The 16,117-nt window shown below is 40.1% G+C and overlaps 1 protein-coding gene across 1 annotated transcript in view; it reads left to right on the forward strand.

Moving 5' to 3' along the window:
• LOC145909750 (uncharacterized) overlaps nt 1-16,117 on the forward strand; it is a 40,021-nt gene that overhangs the window by 19,499 nt on the left and 4,405 nt on the right. Inside the window, exons 67-128 of the mRNA XM_082997101.1 lie at nt 276-458; nt 994-1,785; nt 2,129-2,206; nt 2,262-2,447; nt 2,506-2,583; nt 2,714-2,902; nt 2,959-3,036; nt 3,089-3,271; nt 3,333-3,410; nt 3,471-3,659; nt 3,718-3,795; nt 3,941-4,129; nt 4,192-4,269; nt 4,387-4,575; nt 4,633-4,710; nt 4,767-4,958; nt 5,016-5,093; nt 5,156-5,341; nt 5,458-5,535; nt 5,587-5,775; nt 5,830-5,907; nt 5,965-6,114; nt 6,186-6,293; nt 6,358-6,540; nt 6,602-6,679; nt 6,740-6,928; nt 6,987-7,064; nt 7,210-7,398; nt 7,461-7,538; nt 7,656-7,844; nt 7,902-7,979; nt 8,036-8,227; nt 8,285-8,362; nt 8,423-8,608; nt 8,894-8,971; nt 9,085-9,273; nt 9,327-9,404; nt 9,463-9,639; nt 9,696-9,773; nt 9,828-10,010; nt 10,083-10,160; nt 10,214-10,393; nt 11,116-11,193; nt 11,249-11,437; nt 11,575-11,652; nt 11,712-11,894; nt 11,948-12,217; nt 12,284-12,361; nt 12,417-12,602; nt 12,777-12,854; nt 12,909-13,097; nt 13,175-13,252; nt 13,310-13,489; nt 13,628-13,705; nt 14,084-14,266; nt 14,319-14,396; nt 14,537-14,743; nt 14,805-14,964; nt 15,022-15,152; nt 15,209-15,353; nt 15,413-15,537; nt 15,805-15,964. Coding sequence (XP_082853227.1) covers nt 276-458; nt 994-1,785; nt 2,129-2,206; nt 2,262-2,447; nt 2,506-2,583; nt 2,714-2,902; nt 2,959-3,036; nt 3,089-3,271; nt 3,333-3,410; nt 3,471-3,659; nt 3,718-3,795; nt 3,941-4,129; nt 4,192-4,269; nt 4,387-4,575; nt 4,633-4,710; nt 4,767-4,958; nt 5,016-5,093; nt 5,156-5,341; nt 5,458-5,535; nt 5,587-5,775; nt 5,830-5,907; nt 5,965-6,114; nt 6,186-6,293; nt 6,358-6,540; nt 6,602-6,679; nt 6,740-6,928; nt 6,987-7,064; nt 7,210-7,398; nt 7,461-7,538; nt 7,656-7,844; nt 7,902-7,979; nt 8,036-8,227; nt 8,285-8,362; nt 8,423-8,608; nt 8,894-8,971; nt 9,085-9,273; nt 9,327-9,404; nt 9,463-9,639; nt 9,696-9,773; nt 9,828-10,010; nt 10,083-10,160; nt 10,214-10,393; nt 11,116-11,193; nt 11,249-11,437; nt 11,575-11,652; nt 11,712-11,894; nt 11,948-12,217; nt 12,284-12,361; nt 12,417-12,602; nt 12,777-12,854; nt 12,909-13,097; nt 13,175-13,252; nt 13,310-13,489; nt 13,628-13,705; nt 14,084-14,266; nt 14,319-14,396; nt 14,537-14,743; nt 14,805-14,964; nt 15,022-15,152; nt 15,209-15,353; nt 15,413-15,537; nt 15,805-15,964 — 9,118 coding nt within the window. The remainder of the gene's footprint in view (nt 1-275; nt 459-993; nt 1,786-2,128; nt 2,207-2,261; nt 2,448-2,505; nt 2,584-2,713; nt 2,903-2,958; nt 3,037-3,088; nt 3,272-3,332; nt 3,411-3,470; nt 3,660-3,717; nt 3,796-3,940; nt 4,130-4,191; nt 4,270-4,386; nt 4,576-4,632; nt 4,711-4,766; nt 4,959-5,015; nt 5,094-5,155; nt 5,342-5,457; nt 5,536-5,586; nt 5,776-5,829; nt 5,908-5,964; nt 6,115-6,185; nt 6,294-6,357; nt 6,541-6,601; nt 6,680-6,739; nt 6,929-6,986; nt 7,065-7,209; nt 7,399-7,460; nt 7,539-7,655; nt 7,845-7,901; nt 7,980-8,035; nt 8,228-8,284; nt 8,363-8,422; nt 8,609-8,893; nt 8,972-9,084; nt 9,274-9,326; nt 9,405-9,462; nt 9,640-9,695; nt 9,774-9,827; nt 10,011-10,082; nt 10,161-10,213; nt 10,394-11,115; nt 11,194-11,248; nt 11,438-11,574; nt 11,653-11,711; nt 11,895-11,947; nt 12,218-12,283; nt 12,362-12,416; nt 12,603-12,776; nt 12,855-12,908; nt 13,098-13,174; nt 13,253-13,309; nt 13,490-13,627; nt 13,706-14,083; nt 14,267-14,318; nt 14,397-14,536; nt 14,744-14,804; nt 14,965-15,021; nt 15,153-15,208; nt 15,354-15,412; nt 15,538-15,804; nt 15,965-16,117) is intronic.

Here is a 16,117-nt window from a genome sequence, read left to right on the forward strand (position 1 = left end):
AGTGCAGCTTGAGGCTGAGTCTGGTCTGGTTGGTTAACTGTCCAAACACAAGCAGTTGTTTCACCACAATGTTCTCCACTGTTTGTACCGAACGACATTTACTGCGTAATTTCGTGTGGAATTTGTGTGTGGATTTTCAACCTCGGCTGCCAGTTGCACTGATGAGATGTGAAATACTGCACAAACCTCACTGATCATTTACTCCAAAGATATTTAAGCAATACCGTAAACGGAACTTGGCGATAAAAATGTTTAATAGTGTTATCTTTTCGCAGGGGCACAAAACTATCAAGTGCAAATCTCAACCGATGACGTCAGTGATGCTTACGTATTAACAGAGGCGAATTTTATAACTGTTCTATCGTTAAAACCGGGCACGACCTATGATTTCTATGTGAGAACATTGGGCGAGGAAGGGCAGTCAAGCGTGAAGAGTCACGTGGTTCGTGAGACGACGAGTGAGTGACCGAGAGACGGTGGAATCTCAACATATTAACCATTATTTATTTGCTCTACTAAACATTATTATGACGTAAATTTGACATGACGTTGCATGTACTTGCATGTTGGTTTGATCGGTGACGCCATAAGGTGAATAAACAATTTCATGCACGTGGTGTATTGTGACGAAACGATTTTGTTTTCGTAAAAACACTGTCTTAGGAATTTTTTCTTTTGTAAGTAAAAATTTCTCTGGGAATTTTTGCTGAAACAAAAATAACACTAATTAGACAAAGCAATCGCGGGATGCGTGCTTGTTACGTCATAGAGGAATAAGTAACTACTTGTTTCTACATATTGGAGACACTAACGTGTAGGTTGTTGACAAGGTAAGTTTGTTGTGTGGTTCTTGGTGATGTTTCATTTTAATATTCCAAGGAAACACAAAAAAATCAGACAAGATTTTTAATTATATTTTCAAATGTTGCAAAAAAAGTGCAGCGGTTCCAACCCCAAAAAAGTGTAGCAGGTTCCGCCCCCCCAAATGTGCAGCGGGTACCGCCCCCAAAAAGTGTAGCCGGTTCCGCCCCCCAAATGTGCAGCGGGTACCGCCCCAAAAAGTGCAGCAGGTTCCGCCCCCCCAAATGTGCAGCGGGTTCCGCCCCCCAAATGTGCAGCGGGTTTTGCCCCCAAAAAGTGTAGCGGGTTCCGCCCCCAAAGAGCGCAGTGGCTTCCGCCCCCCCCCAAAAAAACATGCAGCAGGTTCCGCCCCCACAAAAGTGCAGCAGGTTCCGCTCCCCAAATGTGCAGCAGGTTCCGCCCCCCAAATGTATAGCGAGTACCGCCCCCAAAGAGCGCAGTGGCTTCCGCCCCTCCCCCCAAAAAAACATGCAGCAGGTTCCGCCCCCACAAAAGTGCAGCAGGTTCCGCCCCCAAAATGTGCAGCAGGTTCCGCCCCCCAAATGTGTAGCGAGTACCGCCCCCAAAGAGCGCAGTGGCTTCCGCCCCCCCCAAAAAAAAACATGCAGCAGGTTCCGCCCCCAAAAAGTGCAGCAGGTTCCGCCCCCCAAATGTGTAGCGAGTACCCCCCCCAAAGAGCGCAGTGGCTTCCGCCCCCCCCCAAAAAAAAGACATGCAGCAGGTTCCGCCCCCACAAAAGTGCAGCAGGTTCCGCCCCCACAAAAGTGGAGCAGGTTCCGCCCCCCAAATTTGCAGCGGGTTCCGCCCCCCAAATGTGCAGCGGGTTCCGCCCCCAAAAAGTGCAGCGGGTCCAACCCCCACAAACTGTAGCGAGTACCGCCCCCAAAGAGCGCAGTGGCTTCCGCCCCCCCCCCAAAAAAAAATGTAGCGGGTTCTGCCCCTAAAAAGCGCAGTGGGTTCCCCCCCCCAAAGTGCAGCCGGTTCCGCCCCCCAAAAGTGCAGCGGGTTCTGTCCCTCCCCCAAAAAAATGCTGCGGGTTCCGCCCCCTCCCACCCCCCAAAAGTGCAGCGGGCCCAACCCAACACGTACAGCCTCCAGCAGACACACATGAGTAGTTTAAATCCTAACCCCTGGCTAAAAAGTTTGTTTCAAGCAGGTTCGTTTGTAAACACGGTCAATATCGCACGGTGATATTTTCTGGCTTTTTAGCCATAAATGCGGTCGGGAAACCCCCTGTTGAGGTTTTTTACCATATATATTTTTTCAGCTCCTTTATTTCCGCCCACAATCAACGTCACTTCCGTTAGTCTGCAATCCGCGATTTTTAAGTGGGAAGAACAGAAAGGTTTGGAGAACATTAAACATCTATACTTCATGTAGTAACCTTGTTACGTCACTAGGCGCAGTGTCCTACGTCATGTTTATCGAAAGTAGGGAGGGGTTGTACAAAAGTGTTGACGTAAAACAAACGCAAGTTGAAATTCTGGAACTATCACCAGGAACATGGTATGACGTAACAATTACATCTGTGGGAGTAAATATGAAACCGAATCCTTCAAGAAGCGAAATTGTTTCGTTCCAAACCGGTAAAAAGTTTGTTGATTCTAAGTTCTGTTAAATTTGATCTGAAAATACACTTTCTAGACGTCGTAGAACCGAGGAATGTTTCAATTTCTCAAACAACTAATTCTAGTTTTATTGTGACGTGGGAGGAAATAACAGGTAACAATTAATCTGACGTGTTTCGAGACTAAAGACGTTGCCAAAAAAAGTCAACAAAACTCATTAACGCTAAGTCAGAAAAATATTCATTAAAAAGTGTTATGACGTAACGCAAATTTCCAACCCAAAGGAGCATCCGAATATGAGGTCATAGTGACGTCACAAACTGCCCAGTCACTCCCGTTGATAATCCAGACGACCGACATATTTGCGGTTGTTAAGGATTTAGAAGCAGGAACAACGTATGACGTCATTTTGACAACGGTTAGTGAGTCGGATGAGCGAAGCATTCCAAGTGACGTCATAAGTGAAGCAACGCGTAAGTAATCATAAATTCTCACAAAGATTGTCAAAACTAACAATTGCTCATTTCAGTTCCACAAACTCCAACTTTCGCAAATCCTGTTGACGTCACAGAGAACTACGTCACGCTTGAATGGGAAGAAAGAAAAGGTTTATTTATTCTCGAATAATAGTTTTTACGAATAGTAGTGCTTATTTGCAGGAGCTGAATCTTATAGGGTTGAAGTGGTCGGTAAAAACGATACCAGCCACCGAATATCTTCGATTAATCGAACTATTATCGATAATTTATCACCTGGTTCTTTATATCGCTTCCGAATATTTTCAATCGATTACAAGGATCGTGAAAGTGAAAGTGGAAGTTCGTTTGTTACGCAACAAACAAGTAAACACGTAATTGGACAAACTCAACAATAGCTTATTTAACACCAAATCCTTTCTTTCAGAAACTGAAGCTCCGCAAAATGTTTCCACTTTATTCGTTACAACGAATTCGATTTTCGTGTCGTGGAATATAGTTTACGGTGAGTTGCGAAAACGGGAATCTCCCTGTTTCAATGATATTAACGAACAGTTTTTCGAAGGCGCGACGAAATACAAGCTAAGTTTTTCAAACTCACCCGACGACCTCACCTCCCATATCCTGGTAAACGTGACGTCATACAACTTGACGTCACTCGATGCTGGTAGCGAGTATTACATAACGGTAAAATCTATTGGGTTGTACTCTGGTTTGGAAAGTGATGAAAGCAATCGAATATCAGTGGCAACATGTGAGTTATGTCAACTTTAATATAAAACTGATCTGCAACCATTTGTGTCGGATTTCAGTACCGGAAGTTGTTTCAAGTTTTGTCTTAACGGAAGTGACGACTACAAGCATCACAGTCGCGTGGCAACCAGCTAATGGTAGGAGATTTTGTTCAGTTACGTCATTCATGTTTTTTTTGTAACGTTTCCTAGTTTGAATTATCATTTTGATTGCAGTTGTACGTGAAACGTTAAATTCCGTAAATAACAATCTGTTTATTCTTCCCCGTTTGTTTCGTCACAGGTGCGAAGTTCTACAAACTATTATTTACATCAACACAAACCAACACAAGTGGAAACGTCAAAACATCGACAACGTCAGCCACTGCGGCTGCTTTGAGGCCAGGAAGTTGGTACAAGATCCGTGTGATTTCTATGGGAGACTTGCAGGTAGAGAATTCTGCTTCTGAAGTTTCCATGGAAACGCAAACAGGTTTGGAAACGAGTTTATTTATTTCCAAGTTAAGTTTAATTTACGCCGTTGCTATGTTACAGTTCCCCTGGCAACAAGCAAGGTCGAAGTGTCACAGATAAACACGCGTTCACTTCATATCACATGGAATCATGTGAATGGTGAGATCACGAACCAAAGTGTTTATGTTGTTTAAAATCACGTGTCGATGATTGTTCGTGAAAGCTTTGTGATAAACCTGTTAATCACGTCGTGATGTGAAATCGATTTTCTTGAAGGGGCGAAAATCTACATCGTCAGGTACTTTCCCGCAACTGATAACACCACGATACATTCACAAACAACAAACAGAACGTCATCAACATTAAGTTCCCTGGTCCCCGGGACAACTTATGTCATCACAGTGACGTCAATCAACTTCGAAGATCGTTACAGCGCCGCAAGTGTTGAAATTCGAGAAACTACCCGTAAGCAAATGATTATTCGAAACCTTTACTTGATTTAAATTTTAATTTTCCAAACAGGACCGGCGGTCACGTCCGGACTAACTTCCGATGACGTAACAACTACGTCAGTTTCGTTGTTGTGGCAACCCGTGCAAGGTTTGTTTGCATTGCTGATTAGTTGTGAGAAATGTTATTTTACTTTTGCTTTACAGGCGCCGAAAAATACGAGGTATTTTACCGAGCTAATAGCAGTTCGTCTAAGCGTCACGTGATTGAAAGCGTCACACCGGAAGTTGATGTGATTGGTTTATATCCAGGCACGTGGTATGAGTTTGTTGTATTTTCTGTTGGAATAAAAGACAGAAGAAACAACAAAGGAAGTGAAAAAATACAAATACAAACAGGTAAGTGTCCAACTTGTTGAAATAACAAACAAACACCAACAAAAAACTTCATCTTAGTACCAAGTGCTCCACAAAATGTTACTATCACCAATGTTACTTCGTCATCAATTACCGTTACTTGGAATGACGTCATTGGTAGGGCATTGTGTAAACGGCGGATGTAATATACTTCAACAAAAAAACGTTTTGTAATGCAGGAACTGCTAAATACAAAGTTGAATATGGCACAACGGAAGATGACGTCACTAACATTATAGAGACGAATGTGACGTACATAAAAGTGACGTCATTGTTGGGTGGTACGACGTATTGGTTTGTTGTGAAGAGTATTGGTGAGGAAAGTAGAATTAGCGAAGAGAGTTCCGAAGTTCGTGACGTAACAGGTTTGTATGACGTCATATTACCAACTGAGATGTTTTCGAATTTAAAGAAAAAAATAAATTTTCTGAAGTTTAAACTTTTGTTCTTTCTGAAAAAACAATTTGATTGTTGGCTTTAGTTCCGGAGTTGCCATACATCCTTACAAAACTTGACATTTCGTCATCTACGTCTGACATAGATTGGAATGACGTAAAAGGTAACTGACGTAACAAGTAATCTCTCGATGTTAACTGGTCAATATTTATAGGAGCGATAAATTACATTGTGTTCATCAAACTCCGCGGGAGCAACATTAGTTCATCCATAGTTGTGACCGAATCATCAGCTATTTTGCAAAATCTTTTACCCGGCAACTGGTATGACGTCGGCGTGACGTCAGTTGGGATAGAAAATCGCAAAAACCCTGGAAGAAGCAAAGTTTTAAGTTTTCAAACAGGTAATTTGAGTTATTCTATGAGGTTTCGCAAAAACAAAAATTGCGTTGTTTCAGTGCCTTTGCCCCCTAGTGACGTCATAGTTGATGAAATCACAAACTCTAGTTTCAGAACAACCTGGAGTAAAGCTAAAGGTGACATTCAAATTTTTATGATTTTACCAATTTGAACAAAAATTATGCGTTTCGTAGGTGCTGCAAATTATTCTGTTACCATTACCTCTCCAAATAAAAACTTCACGTTATTCTTTAACGTGACGTCACAAACGACCAGAATGCATGTGAATGAATTGACGTCAGCAACACAATATAACGTTAGTATTGCTTCAATCAGTGAAGAGAGTAAGAAAAGTCAATCAAATCCATCCACCCGTGTGTTAACATGTAAGAAAACTTCTGTAATGTTTGTAAAGGCGTTTCATATTTCTTTATTGTTTCTAAAGTGGCGGATAATCCAAAAAGGCTTTTGGTTGTTGACGTCACAAACACAAGTGTTAAGATAAAATGGGGTAAAGTGCGAGGTATGGAGGCGGCTACAAGCATTGTAGTAAATTATATCAGAAACATATTTATATTTATTTGCAGGAGCTGAATCTTATAGGGTTGAAGTGGTCGGTAAAAACGATACCAGCCACCGAATATCTTCGATTAATCGAACTATTATCGATAATTTATCACCTGGTTCTTTATATCGCTTCCGAATATTTTCAATCGATTACAAGGATCGTGAAAGTGAAAGTGGAAGTTCGTTTGTTACACAACAAACAAGTAAACACGTAATTGGACAAACTCAACAATAGCTTATTTAACACCAAATCCTTTCTTTCAGAAACTGAAGCTCCGCAAAATGTTTCCACTTTATTCGTTACAACGAATTCGATTTTCGTGTCGTGGAATATAGTTTACGGTGAGTTGCGAAAACGGGAATCTCCCTGTTTCATTGATATTAACGAACAGTTTTTCGAAGGCGCGACGAAATACAAGCTAAGTTTTTCAAACTCACCCGACGACCTCACCTCCCATATCCTGGTAAACGTGACGTCATACAACTTGACGTCACTCGATGCTGGTAGCGAGTATTACATAACGGTAAAATCTATTGGGTTTTACTCTGGTTTGGAAAGTGATGAAAGCAATCGAATATCAGTGGCAACATGTGAGTTATGTCAACTTTAATATAAAACTGATCTACAACCATTTGTGTCGGATTTCAGTACCGGAAGTTGTTTCAAGTTTTGTCTTGACGGAAGTGACGACTACAAGCATCACAGTCGCGTGGCAACCAGCTAATGGTAGGAGATTTTGTTCAGTTACGTCATTCATGTTTTTTTTGTAACGTTTCCTAGTTTGAATTATCATTTTGATTGCAGTTGTACGTGAAACGTTAAATTCCGTAAATAACAATCTGTTTATTCTTCCCCGTTTGTTTCGTCACAGGTGCGAAGTTCTACAAACTATTATTTACATCAACACAAACCAACACAAGTGGAAACGTCAAAACATCGACAACGTCAGCCACTGCGGCTGCTTTGAGGCCAGGAAGTTGGTACAAGATCCGTGTGATTTCTATGGGAGACTTGCAGGTAGAGAATTCTGCTTCTGAAGTTTCCATGGAAACGCAAACAGGTTTGGAAACGAGTTTATTTATTTCCAAGTTAAGTTTAATTTACGCCGTTGCTATGTTACAGTTCCCCTGGCAACAAGCAAGGTCGAAGTGTCACAGATAAACACGCGTTCACTTCATATCACATGGAATCATGTGAATGGTGAGATCACGAACCAAAGTGTTTATGTTGTTTAAAATCACGTGTCGATGATTGTTCGTGAAAGCTTTGTGATAAACCTGTTAATCACGTCGTGATGTGAAATCGATTTTCTTGAAGGGGCGAAAATCTACATCGTCAGGTACTTTCCCGCAACTGATAACACCACGATACATTCACAAACAACAAACAGAACGTCATCAACATTAAGTTCCCTGGTCCCCGGGACAACTTATGTCATCACAGTGACGTCAATCAACTTCGAAGATCGTTACAGCGCCGCAAGTGTTGAAATTCGAGAAACTACCCGTAAGCAAATGATTATTTGAATCCTTTACTTGATTTAAATTTTAATTTTCCAAACAGGACCGGCGGTCACGACCGGACTAACTTCCAATGACGTAACAACTACGTCAGTATCGTTGTTGTGGCAACCCGTGCAAGGTTTGTTTGCATTGCTGATTAGTTGTGAGAAATGTTATTTTACTTTTGCTTTACAGGCGCCGAAAAATACGAGGTATTTTACCGAGCCAATAGCAGTTCGTCTAAGCGTCACGTGATTGAAAGCGTCACACCGGAAGTTGATGTGATTGGTTTATATCCAGGCACGTGGTATGAGTTTGTTGTATTCTCTGTTGGAATAAAAGACAGAAGAAACAACAAAGGAAGTGAAAAAATACAAATACAAACAGGTAAGTGTCCAACTTGTTGAAATAACAAACAAACACCAACAAAAAACTTCATCTTAGTACCAAGTGCTCCACAAAATGTTACTATCACCAATGTTACTACGTCATCAATTACCGTTACTTGGAATGACGTCATTGGTAGGGCATTGTGTAAACGGCGGATGTAATATACGTCAATAGAAACATTTTGTAATGCAGGAACTGCTAAATACAAAGTTGAATATGGCACAACGGAAGATGACGTCACTAACATTATAGAGACGAATGTGACGTACATAAAAGTGACGTCATTGTTGGGTGGTACGACGTATTGGTTTGTTGTGAAAAGTATTGGCGAGGAAAGTAGAATTAGCGAAGGGAGTGCTGAAGTTCGTGACGTAACAGGTTTGTATGACGTCACAGTGGTTATTTTACCACATTCTCTTTGTTTTTTTGGAAAGATTAATCATTGATATTTGTTGCTGAGATCAGTAGATATTTAGATACTTCCTGTATCTTCCATTTTGTTTTCTACCAAATATGGATCGGCTACAAAGATTTTGCTGAAAATTCACGGATGGAGAAAATGCATATAAAAATTTGCATGATTTCACGCATGATTGCCTGCACGCATGACATCACTACTTTCTATGTTTGATTTCTATGGATTATTTATGTTCAATATTTCAGTTCCAACATCGGCTGGTCCTCCAAAAGTTACTGACGTCACCACGAATTCGATTACGTTATCATGGAATGACGTCAAAGGTTTGTAAGCAACAAATCTACCAGATGACATAAATACCAGAGCAGAAACATAGAAAACAAGTGTCCAAAAATGAAAATTTGGACGAATAAAATCAAACTATTTTTATTTTAAGGGACACAACTTTACGTCATAAAAGTAAGAAATTCTCTTGATGAAGTCATAATGGAAATAAACGGTAGCAGATCTTACATCACAATCGAAGGATTACATGCTGGAATAGTTTACAACTTTTCTATTCTCACTGTTGGTCGTTCCGGTCGAGTTAATAACATTGAAGATTCGTTTGTGACGCAACAAACAGGTTTGTGTTTATAATTGTCAATCAACATTTACAAACATGAATTATTTTTCTAGTTCCCAACCCACCAGGAAATTTCCGCATTAGTGACGTCACCACCACAAATGCAACAGCCTCATGGGATGACGTAATAGGTAAAGCTTTTATTGAGGAAAGGCCCTAGAAAATGTCGTCCAACGTATTTTTATTCAGGGGCTCATTCTTACCTCCTTGTGCGCCAATCACAAAATGTATCACAATCTTTACTTATCACGTCACAAACATCATTCGAATTTGATGATTTACTCCCTGGAATCTTGTACACGTTCTCGGTGAAGGCAGTCGGTGACGTCACAAGCTCAAAATCTCCCACAATCCAAATCCAGACAGGTTTAAGGTTGTCCCTCGGTTAAACCACAAATAATTTTATGCTATTCCTTTCTTAGTTCCCTTGGCCCCTACATCACTGACAGTTGCCGCTGTGACGCCACATTCGGTGGATCTACAATGGAACGACGTTATAGGTTTTAACACTTTCAAACATCAGTTGTCTTTGTCATAGCAATTATCATCATTAGGTGCAAGAAATTATGTGGTCAACGTCACAAACTCGGACAGCGATGAAGTCATCAAGACTTTAATAGTTGAAGAAAACAAGGCGGAAGTTCACGAGTTGGAAGCTGGAGTTTTCTACGAGTTCTTGGTGTTTTCTGTCGGCGAACAAACAAATCGACAAAACGCATTTGTGACGCAACAAACAGGTAAATAATGGCGTCGTCATAAAAGGTAAATAATGACGTAAACTTACTTGCAATAAAACTATTTTGTTTCAGTTCCGGGTATTCCACAAAACGTCAGAGCTAATGATGTCACTTCATTATCAATAGCGCTTATGTGGGATGACGTCATAGGTAGCGTAAATTCACAGTTTTTAAATATTTGTTGTAACTTTGTGGGTTGCTAGGCAACACCGGTTATAGAGTGGAGGTTATTAGAAGCGAAAATCGCACAACGATTCATACGAAAAACTCTTCTGTTGTTATCGATGATTTGAGTCCTGGCATCACGTATCGGTTCACGGTGAAAGCATTTGGTCACGGATATCTCACGAGCGAATCATCACAGGAAGTTGAAGAACAAACAAGTGGGTAACGGATGGGGATGTGAAATTGTGATGGAATCAAAAAAGTGAATCCAGTCCAGAAACTGATTGATCTCAAATTGCACCGGGCTAAGTTTAACCATCTGTGAAAGTGATTGATCTCATATTGTACCCGGCTAAGTTTAACCATCTGTGAAAGTGATTGATCTCAAATTGTACCGGGCTAAGTTTAACCATCTGTGAAAGTGATTGATCTCATATTGTACCCGGCTAAGTTTAACCATCTGTGAAAGTGATTGATCTCATATTGTACCCGGCTAAGTTTAACCATCTGTGAAAGTGATTGATCTCAAATTGTACCGGGCTAAGTTTAACCATCTGTGAAAGTGATTGATCTCAAATTGTACCGGGCTAAGTTTAACCATCTGTGAAAGTGATTGATCTCAAATTGCACCGGGCTAAGTTTAACCATCTGTGAAAGTGATTGATCTCATATTGTACCCGGCTAAGTTTAACCATCTGTGAAAGTGATTGATCTCAAATTGTACCGGGCTAAGTTTAACAATCTGTGAAAGTGATTGATCTCAAATTGTACCGGGCTAAGTTTAACCATCTGTGAAAGTGATTGATCTCAAATTGTACCGGGCTAAGTTTAATCATCTGTGAAAGTGATCATAACGAATAAGTTTTGCAAACACACTTCGGCTTTCGATCACATATAAAGTTGTCAGATTATATTCATGTGATCCTGATCTCATTTGCAGTCCCATTGCCTCCCACTCACTTGCAAGTTAACAACGTTTCATCCACAACGATTCAAGTTGAATGGAAGTACATGAAAGGTAGTTTGAATACAACAGAATCGTTGACAAAAAAAAACTAAATCAACTTTTTTAGGTGCTGTATACTACCGTGTTGACGTCACCATCCACGACTCGGGTGATGTCATAATAAAAAAAGAAATTACTGCAAACAAAACAGAAATAGAAGGACTTTCTCCCGGCTTGTTTTATAAACTTGTGATTTACTCTATTGGTGAAAATAGAAGAATAAGCGAAACAAACGCCTCTGTGATTCAACAAACAGGTACCGCAAGACAGTTCGACCAGCTATCAGATCTCATCGGTGACAGTAATTCACTAAACTGATGAGACCTGGTAGCTTATTAGCTGAGGCAAGTATCATTGACTTACCTAAGATTATCTTACTTTCATATACTATAGTACCACAGCAGCCTTCCGGATTAACTATTGATGACGTCGCGACAAACTCATTGAGATTATCATTTCATGACGTGCAAGGTATGATAAATGCTTGTCTGTGGTAATACACTGATGTCATTTATAATGATGACGTGCAGGTGCTTTCGGTTACGTCATTACTTTCAACTCGGAATCACGAAGAACAATAAGAATTGTGACGTCAGAAGTATCAAATGTGGTAGAGGGATTAATCCCAGGTGTGACGTATAGGTTCACAGTGAAAGCAGTTGGTCATGAAAATCTCACGAGCGAATCATCCCATGAAATTGTGCAACAGACAAGTAACAATCATATTTACGCTGGATATTCTTTATATTCATTTCAATATTTTTAGTACCTTTGTCCCCATCTAACCTTCGAGCTACACTTGTTACGTCACAAAGCATCGGTTTGGAGTGGCCGAGCGTTGTCGGGGCACGATCTTATATTGTCAACATAACAGACGAAGAGTTAAATTACGTCATAAATAGTGTGGAGTCGGAAAATAACGAGGCTGAAATATCAGGATTGGAGGCGGGAACTTTGTATGGTTTTGTTGTCCACTCTGTTGGTCACAAAGGAAGGATAAACGAACGCGGAAGTTCGCTTGTTACGCAACAAACTGGTAACTTTGTGCTTTTGTTATCAAATATTCATGGCGTTATATACATATATTTTTTATCTTTTTTAGCACCAAACGCCCCAAGCAACCTAATTGTTAATGATGTCACGATGACGTCAATATCGTTTTCTTGGAACATGGAAAAAGGTAAATCTATTTTTAATTTTTACTTTTATTGTTTTTGACTTCATTTGTCTCAAAGGTGCTGATGAATATCTGGTCATATTTTCCGAAATCGAACCGAAACAAAAGGGGAACATCACAACCAGTAATCATATGATCACAATTGAGGATCTTAAACCTGGGACGGAATACACTTTCATGGTGAAAGCAGTATCGCATGATGGTCACATGAGCGACTTTAGTAAACGCGTTACGGAAATGACACGTATGAATTTTTATACAAGTTATTTACGATAATAACATAGTATTTCCGTGGGGAGGAACATTTCAATGAGTCTTTTCTTTCAAACATGACAATGTTAATAACGTAGTATTTTGGTTGTGATAAAAAGTTTGTAATAAAATAGAAATCATATCTCACTGCACAAAATATTTGTAGTGATTGGTTCTCCTGACCACGTCATAATTGCCGACGTCACAACGGACTCCATTAATATTCTTTGGAATGCCGTCCAAGGTATACGTCACTGCTAAATTACAGCAAGCTTCGTCTAATGCGTTACGTCATTAGGTGCGTCGTCATACCGCCTTCAAGTTTTCCCTGATATCGAGGGTTCAAGTGTAACATTTCCTATTGATGACGAACAATATGACGTAACTGGTGTTGTAGCGGGAACGCGGTACAGATTTCGAGTAAGAGCAGTGGACCGGAAAGGACGAGAGGGCGCCACCTGGAGTCAGGAAGTGGAAACTGTCACTGGTTTGTTGAGAAAAAATAATTTAGTTTATACTCTATGATTATGACGTGTGCAAAACATTGTTTTCTAATATTTATAGTTCCACTTTCTCCTGGTGACGTTACGACATCGTCGGTGACGTCACAATCGTTTGTAATGACATGGAACCGAATGAAAGGTGCTTCTTAAATTTGCTTCAAAACATTTTTCAACTATTCCTTCATCATTATTTCAGGAGCTGTACTTTATGACGTCACCGTACGAAGTGGAATCACAATTGTGACGTCACAGAAAGTGAAAGAAAATCGCGTGTCGGTGGTTGGGCTGGAGCCGGGTAGTTTGTATTTGTGCGAAATTCGTTCGGAGAATGTTTACGGATCTTCGAGTGACGTCACCAGTCTAACCCAACGAACAAGTCAGTAAAGTTCTGAAAAAATATTGTTTCATGAAATAAAAATATCACCAAAATAAAATATTTTTCTTGGTACCCAATAACGTCAGGAAAATGACGTAATCCCAGCATTTGTTTAATCGGCGCAAAATTTCATTGTAGTACCACTACCACCAGATGGCGCCGAAGTGACGCATGTTGAGGAAGATTCGATGCAACTTGTTTGGAACTTTGTAACCGGTGAGTTGGTTAATGTATCACGAAATATTTGTAACCGGTGAGTTAGTTCACGAAATATTTGTAACCGGTGACTTGGTTCATGTATCACGACGTTATTTGTAACCGGTGAGTTAGTTCACGAAATATTTGTAACCGGTGAGTTGGTTCATGTATCACGAAATATTTGTAACCGGTGAGTTGGTTCATGTATCACGAAATATTTGTAACCGGTGAGTTGGTTCTTGTATCACGAAGTATTTGTAACCGGTGAGTTGGTTCATGTATCACGAAATATTTGTAACTGGTGAGTTGGTTCATGTATCACTAATTATTTGTAACCGGTGAGTTGGTTCTTGTATCACGAAATATTTGTAACTGGTGAGTTGGTTCTTGTCAAAGGTGCTGAATCATACGAAGTAGAGATCCAACAAAGTGGGGGAAGATCATTTGTTATTTCAACCAATCAGACATCAGCTTTAGTTCAAAACGTCCAATCAGGGACTCTATATCGAATTCACGTGACCGCGGTAACGCGCGAAAATTTAAGAAGTAGGCGGGTGACGTCACTCACAGTTAGGACAAGTAAGTACTGAAGTTGTCATGACAATGCTAGTTATACGTTGTCGAACTTTAGGGCCACAATCCCCGACAAATCTTCAAAGTGAAAGAATAAATCGAACGTCGATCCGGTTGTCATGGGATCATGTGAGAGGTAAGCTTTCATATGAGAACCGCAAGAACCACAGAACAAGTTTTTCTTCACGTTGAACTTTCGCAAGGAATCCAAAAACAAACTTGATAAATGTTCGTGACTTATTGTTTCTATGGACAAGTTTGTCTTTTGTTTTTTAGGGGCTGTCACATACAATATATACGTCATTAGCACGTCAAGCGACAAACGGAAAGCCACCACAGAATTTGAAACAAAGCTTACTGTGACGTCAAACAATGCCGTAATTAGTGATCTTAAACCAGGAGTGAATTACACGTTTGAAGTGACCGCAAATAACCTAGACGGGACTGAAAGCAAAAGAAGCCAATCTCTGACGCAACAAACATGTATGTATGATGTCACAAACCATTGTTGTCATGAAAAAGTTTTCACTTCACGTCATTCCAGATGCTCTTTTGCCCATTTTGCCAAGCACTGAGCAACCACTAGTAACCATTTCAAACACCAGCCAAACCAGCTTATTTGCCAGCTGGCCGAAAATCCCCAATGCTGATTCTTACGTCATCATACTACGTACCACCAGAGGCGTGAAAGAGTATACCGTTAGGTGAGTAGTTAAATAATAATCACTTTTTAAATAATAATCACACTTGACAAATCACAGGAACTCATTACAAACTTCGTTACAAATAAACCTTCTCTTTGCCGACACTGATTATAATGTCACAATGAAAGCGCTTGCTTCCACTGGGGAGACAACGGAGGAAAGTTTCCCTCCGACGAGAATCCAAACAAGTAAGTTTTACTTAAACCAAAGGTTGTTGGTTCAAATCCCACCCAACACGTTCCAGAACCTTTCCCACCTCGGACTCCTGTTGGAGTGAAAGCAACCAGAATCGGAGCCAATCATGTTGTTATTATTTGGAGAAAGGCATCTCGGGCTTTGTCATATGACGTCACAATAGTTAATAGCGATACCGGGGTTTCAAGAACAAGGTATTGTGTTTATGATCGACACAAGTTCGTTTGATTGACAGTCGCTTTGGTGGGCACAGAAATTTGAGAGAAAATACTGTCAACATTACCAACCTGCGTCATCGTGAAAACTACGTCATCAGCGTGACGTCAGTAGGAAAATTTGAGAAGTCAAGAGAAAGTAAATCTATCACTGTAGTTCCCAGTAAGTATTTTTCTAACTAAATGGGCCGGTGATACTTGTGACATCAGCATTGTGCCTTCATCAGTAAATATGTTTCCCGGTCTAAGTTTTTTTACCAAAACTTAACTCGGTGACATTTTGGCGTAAAATCAAAACCTGTTTCTGACTAAAAATGCATCAAGTTAACGATTATGTGTGGAAACTTTATTCAAGCAAGACTCAAAGTTTTTTGAAGTGGAAACAATTTTGTTGTTTTTGGTTCAGTTAATTCGATTATTTCTTCCCCAGGATTCCCTTCACCTGTCATGCCTCGTAATGTCGTCAGACCATTGATCACAATAGGTTCTGTTACACATGACTCGTTCATTGTGACGTTACAAGCAATACCACACGCTGTGTCTTATGAAATCCTAGTTAGAAATCGTCGATCAATTCCAAAAACAATTGGGTAAATTGTGTGTTCCTTGTATAGCTCAGTTTATATTGTAATTTATATTTTGGTTTATATGTAGTTTTAGTTGTAGTTTTTGTTGTAGTTTGTGTTATAGTTTATTTCGTAGTTTATATTGTAGTTTATATTGTAGATTATATTGTAGTTTAT

Source organism: Ascidia mentula, chromosome 7, assembly GCF_947561715.1.
Source record: "Ascidia mentula chromosome 7, kaAscMent1.1, whole genome shotgun sequence".
NCBI lineage: Eukaryota > Metazoa > Chordata > Ascidiacea > Phlebobranchia > Ascidiidae > Ascidia > Ascidia mentula.